This window comes from Aythya ferina (genome assembly GCF_964211825.1).
Source record: "Aythya ferina genome assembly, chromosome: 1".
NCBI lineage: Eukaryota > Metazoa > Chordata > Aves > Anseriformes > Anatidae > Aythya > Aythya ferina.
The window spans coordinates 191,383,608-191,392,224 of NC_140296.1; the positions used below are offsets into that span (position 1 = coordinate 191,383,608).

The window sequence follows — 8,617 nt, forward strand, 5'->3', positions numbered from 1 at the left end:
GTTTCAAAAATACCTGTTCCTATCTCAACCCCACACAGTGTTTTTTTATTTGTTTTGTTCTGTTTTTCCTCCATCTCGTTCCCCACCCAAGTGACCGCTATGTGTGATGAGCCACGTTTTCCTGGAGACGGCCCAATGCCTGCCTCTGAACAGGAAGCTATGAATAAATTCCACATTTTGCTTCACCTATTAAGTTGTCTCTATATCAACCCACCAGTTTTCTCACTTCTACCTCTGCAATTCACTCCCCCATCCCACGGGTAACAAAATTTAGTTACCCATGCAAGATTGATTTCATTTTTTAGAAAACATACATTTTCAATGTATTAGATTCTTCGATGAGCATGCCTCACTTTCCTCAAAGTACACTTGAATTACTCCCTGGGAAAAGGAATTGTTCCTAGCTCATTAATCAGTTATCCTGGTTTGGGCTGGAAAAGAGTTAATTTTATTCAGAGGCTTGTATAATGCCATGTTTTGGATTTGTGATGAAAATAGTGCTGATAGCACACTGATGTTTAGTTGTTGCAGAGCAGTGTTTACACAGAGCCAAGGACTTTTCTGCTGCTCGTGCTGCCCTGCCAGAGAGCAGGCTGGGGGTGCACCAGGAGCTGGGGGGGACAGAACCAGGACAGTTGGCCCAGACCAACCAAAGGGCTGTCCCATGCCACCTGATGCCATGCTCAGCAACACGAGCTGGTGGGAAGGAAGGAAGAAACGGGGACGTTTGGAGTGACGGCGTTTGTCTTCCCAAGAAACACGTGATGAGTCCTGCTTTCCTGGGAGTGGCTGAACACGGGAAGGAGCCAATTAATTCCTTGTGCTGCTCTGCTTGTCCATGCAGCTTTGGCTTACCTAGTTCATTAAACAAATGCATTTAAATTTCCTTCACTTATTAAAAGGCCCATGCACTTTTTTTTTAAAGGAACATCCTGAATAATAGAAATATTTCCTCTTTTTTTTGTGCAAAGTAGCAACCATTTCACTACTGACTGTAACGTAGCTGTATTACACCTCAGTAGTCACCGTCCTTCAACTTTAACTGATACCATTGGACTTGCAACAGTCAGCCCTAAGTAAGGCGACATATGGTCCAGAAAGTCTCCTTGAGTGAAGAGTCCACTTGACTTCTTGCAGAGTAATTTCACAAACAACCATTCAGCTGTAGTGCTAGCTTAAGTAGTCACCCTTCCATAGCTACTCACGCTCTTCTCCTGTATTCTGCCAGAACGCAATAAAAAGGAAGCTAATAGCCTCCACGTCCCTAGATTCAAAATGCCCTGGACCTCAAAGCAGACCAGACAATTTCTCAGAGTTTTACCTTCATTTCAGAATGACTGGTTCTTTTAGGAAAGGCCCAGAGGTGAGAAACTGGTGGCTCTCCCGACTAAGAGGCAATTAGGATGATCTCTCACTTTCTGTTCAGATTGCCTCCCCTCTTTGGGGCACTTGAAGGACTGGGAAGAAAGCAAACGCATCTCCGATAAGCAAACTAAGGAAAACATCCACAGTATCTCTTTGGAGAAGTAACTGACTCTTCTTGTTCACAAAAAGATGAAGAACTAATTGTCAGCCTCCCAAGTAATGTTCTTTGTCAAGTTATGAACAGACTGAAGTCACTCCCTGAAGAGAAAGAGGGAAGCAAGTTTTTATGGCAACACACAGAAAACCTTTGGCTAGATGTGCCAAAAAAGTTCTAGGTCAACACCTCTACTAAAACTGCTGACTGCTCTTGGGGGTTAAAACAACAACATAATTGCCAAATTTGCATACAACATAGCAATAGTTTTGCAGCTGTTGTTTTGTGGAAACAGACTAGAAATTCTTAGTCAGGAAAAGCTACTCTTACAGATGAAGCAGACCTCAACAGGTACTTGGGCTGTTCCACTTTAAATCAAAGTCCATTTAGGAACATGGCCTGGATTCGGCTGGGACAGAGTTAATTTTCTTCATAGTGGCTGGTTTGGTGCTGTATTTGGGATTTAGGAGAAAATAATGCTGATAACTCACCAATGTTTTAGGTGTTGCAGAGCAGTGCTTATACAGAGGCAAGGACTTTAAGCTTCTCTTGCTGCCCTGCCAGCAAGGACATTGCTCAAAAGGCCAGGAGGGGACAGAACCAGGACAGCTGACCTAGGGGATGTCCCAGACCATGTGGTGTCATGGTGAACAATAAAACCATGTTTTTTTTTACAATAAAATCAATAGGAAGTTGGCCAGGGGGCTGCTGCTCGAGGATTGGCTGGGCATCAGTTGGCTGGTGGTGAGCAATTGCATTGTGCATCACTTGCTTTGTTTGTTTGTTTTTTTCCCATTCGTTTATTTCTTTTTTTTTCCCTCTTTCTTTCTTATTAAACTGCTGTTATCTCAACCCACAAGTTCTTGCACTTTTTTTTTTTTTTTTTTTTTTCCAGTTTTCTCCCCCATCCCACTGCAGAGTGGGAGGTGAACAAATGGCTGTGCTGTGTTTAGCTGTCTGCCTGGTTAAACCACAACAGCATAACACAAACTGGTTGAACTCTGCTTCAGCACAAGCCCAACTATTACTTGAAAACAACAAAATGAGCCATCTACGTTTATATTCCTAATGCTAGGCAGCTAAACAGTCTGTAGCTCTGAGCTTCTAGGGACATATCCTGGGCGATGGCACTAAGGATCCCTGGCAGCCCAAGGATCTGTCAGTTCAAGGTAACTTCAACTCATCAGTCCTTCTCCAGCTGCTTTTACCCAGTCCACCCAAGCCTGTGGAGATGCAATTCTATTTTAGATATGGTTTCTTGAAGGATGTATAGTTAACAGAATATTTTATTAATGTATAAAAGTACATAAAGCATAAAACCAGATTTTGCATGGTTTTTCTGAAATGGTTCTTAAAAGGTATACATCAAAGAAGACATTTAGAAAGTGAATGCAAACCACCAATGTAAGATTCCTCCTTCCTTCTCAGCCACTGTTTGCTTTTGTGAGGCATTGCTTAGATGGGCAGATAAAGAAATAAAAGAAAATGAGGAAAATAGTGCTAACACTTAAGGCTAGTTAACACTAGCCTTAATACAGTTGAAGCTGTCACACGCTTCCTAGTACCTGATCCTTTTTGTGCTGGCAGGCTTTCCCTTGTATTCCCTTCCTGAGACCTAAGGCTGTCAGCTTCAGCTGTGGGAGGGCGTCACAGCGAGCTGCCGGCGAGCATCCCACAGGAGGATGAAGTTCATGGTGGTGGCAGGGCTGGCACAGGACGTCTCAGGAGGAGTACGATGTTGATGGTTCCTTCCTCCAAACTCTGAGGCTCCCCACTATGCCCTTCTGTGCGGGTCACAGCTATCCCATGCTGCACAAAACCACCACTCGCTACAATTATCTATAAAAAAACTGCAGTTATATCACACAATTATACAAGCCAAAGTGAAACTATTTCAGCAGCGGCCACCCGGTCATTAGAAAAACTGCTGCTGGAGCTCAGCGAGGCCAAACAAAGCTCCAGCTGGGCAGAGACAAGTTCAGACAGAAGCTGACAAGTCCCGAGACCTTGCACAACTTGTATGAAACCCGGGACCTGTTCCTAGCAGTAGCAAGTCTGCGTCTACAGGGCCACAGATCTCAAATTCTTAAATTCTACAATTCACACGTGTGCCTGCTTGAACTTCAAACGATAAAGACAGGTACAGGAATGCCAAGCCATACAGGTGATAAGAAATGTACCTCCGTGACTGTTTTGAAGAACACTGCCACCCATATATACGGTTTTTGTTTTGTTTTGTTTTTCTGAAACACCAGTTTTCCTCAGCTGAAGCCAGCTGGTTGTCTAGGAAGTTTCATTTCAAATAAAAAGATGTAAGGATCAACCTTCTGTTGTCAGCCATACACAACCACTACACAGGTTTTTAATCCAGCCTGGACACACACACACAAAAGGGCTGGTAAATGAAAACCAGGGTGAATTTTAGTTTCTGTACTTTGTATTATACAGTTCCAAGCTCAAATAATTTATGTAGGGTCTCTCTTTTGTCACGGCGTCTTTCTGCCATGGGAATTTCTAACCAATGATTAATACTTCCAAATACCCGGGAGGTACGTATACGGGCCAGAGAGAAGAGATGTTGCTAAAAATCAATCCTTAGGACAATCAAAGATATAATCAAAGACATATAATCAATGATATAATCAAAGGTATAATTAAACATGCTGTTAGGTACCACAACCACCAGAAAGCAACTGGTTAGGACTTCCAGACCACCAAAAAAACAGAAAGGCAAAAACCCTGAGGTAGTAAGTTTTGTTCCTCCATGCAAGAAACTTGAAAATAGATTATTTTCATAACTAAGAACAGGATTTGCTTAATTCCATTCAGCCCATTCATTAACACGAGATTTCTGTACAAATTGTGAAGCAGCACAGAACTCATTCAAATGAGGCACAGGCAAGCAAATGTATTTCTGCTGAATTAACCAGAAGGAGTTTGTGCTGCCTTTCCACATGTTGTGCCTGCTATGGGAATACTGACAGCACAGAGCCCGCCCGGCACAAACCCAGAACATGAGGACAGTCTGCTCGACCCTGCACAAAGCCTAGCAGACCCATGTCAGCATTTTATAAGCCTTTTGCCATCTCTCTGATGAGCATGGCATCTTTGATACAATACTAGAAGTCATAACATGATCAAGCTACAGCTTCACTTTCCTATACATACACACAAATTACTCTTAGGAGGACAATTCTGTTTGATAACTTCTCACTCAGTAAGTAAATTAACATGGGACATTATGAAACTCTTGGTCTTCCTTGTAAATTAAGGTTTCATAAAGGCTGTGGCTCAATCAGGAGACTTCAGGTCAGTCCACACAGCAACCATGAGGAGCAGCGATGACCATTATATAGATCACGACAAAAACTGAAAAACTTGAGAGGCCACTGAGTAACTGCACTGACAGTAGGGAAGGTGGGACCAGGATATGAAGTTCCTCCAACATTTAACATGCAACTGGATTGCAATTAACAAAGAACATGACCAGAGAGGGCCATACAAGATGGCAGGCACGATGATGAGCAATCTCAAATGTCCCCATTATTTCCTTCCCTGAAACACAGCCTGGAGCTTACCTCCAGCTCACCTGGGACCGCAAGTTTCCAGCCACAGCTTCTAAGTGTAGATTCAAGTCTAGACACAGGTCTAAATCAGTGTGCTATGCAAATACACCTTTGGAGAAAAGGAACCTTTTGGCTGGAAAACAACAGTAGAGTTAAGATAAAGAACAACCTATATTCTCTTTCACTTATTGACTGGAAGGCCAAGGTCCTGATCTTTCTTTCACCACAGGACAATCATCTAAAGCGATGCCAGCCCGCAATCAAAAAAAGACCACATGGCAGGTGACAGCCTTCATCAGACCATGGATGCATTCCTGGGCACGTGACAGAGGGAGTGACAGGGCGCAGGGAGAGATGGCTTCTGTAACAACTGGCCCACGCAACAGTGGACTCTTACCAACACCAAAAGATCCCTTGGGACAAGATGTTTAAGTTGTTCTGCCGCTTTAGATCTGGCCCTTGCACCTAAGAATATAGATTCCTGATTAAAAAAAAAAAAAAAAAAAAAAAAAAAGAAGCCTTAGAAGAAAGCTTAGAAATCTACATCTTACAAGAGTTGGAAGAAGACCGTAAACTTTTTGTCTGATAGACACTGGGTAGTAATAACTAGAAAGAATTAAATGAATGTCTTGCTTTCCTAGTATTTGCAAAACTATAGCCAATGCTGGCATTCAATGAGCAATGAGTATCATAGGAAAGATTTTTATTCATAAAGAAACCCCAGAAGAGCATTAACAGAAGATATTCATAGACAAAGACTTTCCGTGCCATGAGATGCACCTCACCTAGTGGCTGCCTCGCAGGACCCCAAAGCTAAAGCAGGCTGGCTTGCAGAGTAAGAAGTCGTGCAACCCCATCTGCATAGTACTGAAACCTGGCTGGTTTGATCACGTTGACAGTATGGACATGCTGAGCAAACTGACTTGGGAAATGCCAACAGATGAACCACCCTGAAATGTGAGTAGAAGCTGTATCCTTACTGAATAACAAGAAACTGAAATAACCAAAACAAAAACCACAGAGTTAAAAGGATTGTCTAGAATCACAAGTTTGTTTTGTGGCACAGCCAGACATGGAACCAAACACCCTGCACAACTTCACTAGCCACCAATTATACCACATGTGTAACCTGGAAGAAGTTCCCATTATTACTATTATCAAAACAAATAAAGCAAAAAAAATATATCTAGGAACAAAAGTATAATTATCAGCTGATAACTACTGATATAAACTATTAATTAAATTGGCTCTGCAACTCTGCAGGTATCAAGAGAAAATTGATGTCATGACTCAAACTATTTTCAAAGCATGTCTCTCCATATGTTTAGGTATACACAACTGCTAATTATTAAAGAATTTTCAGCATTCCCTGAACTTTGCACAGTGGACTCTTGCTGTATTTCACAATTTCGTTTTGCACTGCTTTTCCTGTGCTTTAGCCAATGACTGTGTTTACAGATGAATCACAGCCATATGCTACTGGTTAATCTCTGCCCCATTCACTTTACACTCAATTTCAAAGCATGATTTTGCAATCAAAAGCTGTCATTCCAGCACATGAAGAAGGGAATCACCTGGGTAATTCCCATCCTTCTGCACTTGATATTGAGACATACCGGGGTGAAAAAACGTTTTTAAAACTTTTTTTCTTGCTTCAACAAAACAGACATGGCTTTTGAAGAGAGGTACAGAGAAATTAACATGTAAATTATGTCCTGAAATGAGCTATAAATAAGGTAACTAACATCAGAAATGATCAGCTGTTTCATACACCTGCCTTTCTTAACCACCAGATGGATTCTCAAGTAACTATAAAAGTAAGGTTAGAAGCAAACATTGCAGGGTGATTGATACAAACAATACCTGGAAGGAAATAAACTCCCATTATACATGAACTGGGTCAGAACTTGCACAAGAACTCTGCCATATGTAAAGGTTATTTGAAAAAAATAAAAGTAATATAAAAGGTCCTGGATTGCTTTTACACATAACAGCATGCCTTCCCCAGGACCAAGGTTTCTCTGCTTGCTGCTAGTAAACTTTGTGGAGACAGGCTGAGCATCAGCACGTTCCTGTCAGCCCAGAGATACATTTCGTACACCAAATTCAGCCGTGTTACATTTCTCAGGGTCTCTGCCTTCTTTTGCCATGCAGCCTGGACAAAGCACCGAGCCACACTTCATCTGCTAAGGGAGGAGAGGAAGCAGCCTGACAATTTAAGCCTTTTTTTTTTCCCCTCACAAGCAGCAGCGTTGGCAGCAAATGGAGCTGCGGGACAAACTTTGCCTCGCCTCGCCTCAGGAACCCACACCGAGCCCTCTCCAAAGCCGCTGCTGGACGCTGCCAACTCCGAGCGGCACGGCTGCCTCGCAGCCACCAGCACAGCACGCCTTGTAGCGGGGCTGCGAAACGTGGATGGAAATGCACACGTAGAAAATAAATAACTGTAGACCTCCAACAGCAAACGCTCTGTTCCCTCCAGCGTTATAGTTGAAATACCGATAAACACAAATAAATGCTGAGGAACGGGACCGCACGCACCGGGCTCTGTTTCGGGCGTGCATTTTCTGATTTTTAGTTTCTCAGCGGCAGCGCTGGGGTAAAATGTGCCAAGGTAACACGCCCGGTTTCGCAAGACTTTTGCAAGACAGCCTCCAAAAAAAAAAATAAATAAAAAAAAATAGGCGCAGGGATCAGTCCGGATGGGAGTTTTTCTCCTTTCCCCACCCGCGGCACTTGGGACAGCTCCAGAAGTTAAGGAGCCGCTGGAGGAGGCGAGGCGCGGCCCCGCTCCTCGCATCTGGCCCCGGAGGGACCCGAAGGGGACACGGGAGGGACCCGGAGGTGACCACCAGGGCCACGGCGGCCGCTTTTCCCCGGGGGGGCCCCGCAGCAGCCCCGGCGAGGGCTCGGTGTCCGTCCCCGTCCCCCCGCCGCTGAGGGGGCACCGTCCCCCGGGCGCCGCCTCACCTGCAGGACACGGAGAGCTCCACCTTGGTGGCCGGGATGCTGGAGCTGAGCGCGTTAAAATCCCCCACGGACGCCATGTTGGGGAACCCCCCGCTCCTGGCCGGCTTCTCCAGCCCGAACATGGATGGGGCAGCGCGGAGAGGGAGAGGATGGAGGAGGGAGAGGGTAGAAAGGGAGGGAAGGAGGGGAGGGAGGCGGCGCCAGGCGGCCCTCCCCACAGCGCCACGCCGCCACCGCCAGCGGGAGCCGCCGCCTGAGGGGACGCGGTGCAAGGAGCAACTTCGGGGGCAGCCGCGGCGAGGTTGCAGCCGGGAGCGGGGGGCGGCGGCTCCGCCGTGAGGTGGTGGCTCCGCCGTGAGGCGGCTCCGCTCCGAGGTGGTGGCTCCGCCATCGGGTGGCGGCTCCGTCTCTCCGCCAGGGGGCGCGGGGACGGGGGCGGCTGAGGCGGCCGCTGCCGGCTGCTCGGTGCCCGGTTTGGGGAGAAACCGCTCCGAGTTTCACCTATTTCACCTCAAGTGGAGCCCGGGGAGGGTTAGGTTGGGTACTCGGTGACATTTATTCA

General features: G+C 45.5%; 1 protein-coding gene across 2 annotated transcripts in view; it reads right to left on the reverse strand.

Annotated features, from left to right (window-relative positions):
* Positions 1 to 8,364, reverse strand: part of CPNE8 (copine 8) — a 103,906-nt gene extending 95,542 nt beyond the window's left edge. The window contains exon 1 of one of the 2 annotated variants that reach the window (XM_084531318.1): positions 8,056 to 8,363. In XM_084531318.1, the coding sequence (XP_084387444.1) occupies positions 8,056 to 8,177 (122 nt within the window). In that variant the 5' untranslated portion in view covers positions 8,178 to 8,363. Of the gene's footprint in view, positions 1 to 8,055 lie in introns of both variants that reach the window. The other variant, XM_084531321.1, reaches the window with a different exon arrangement.
* Between the last annotated feature and the right edge of the window lie 253 nt (positions 8,365 to 8,617).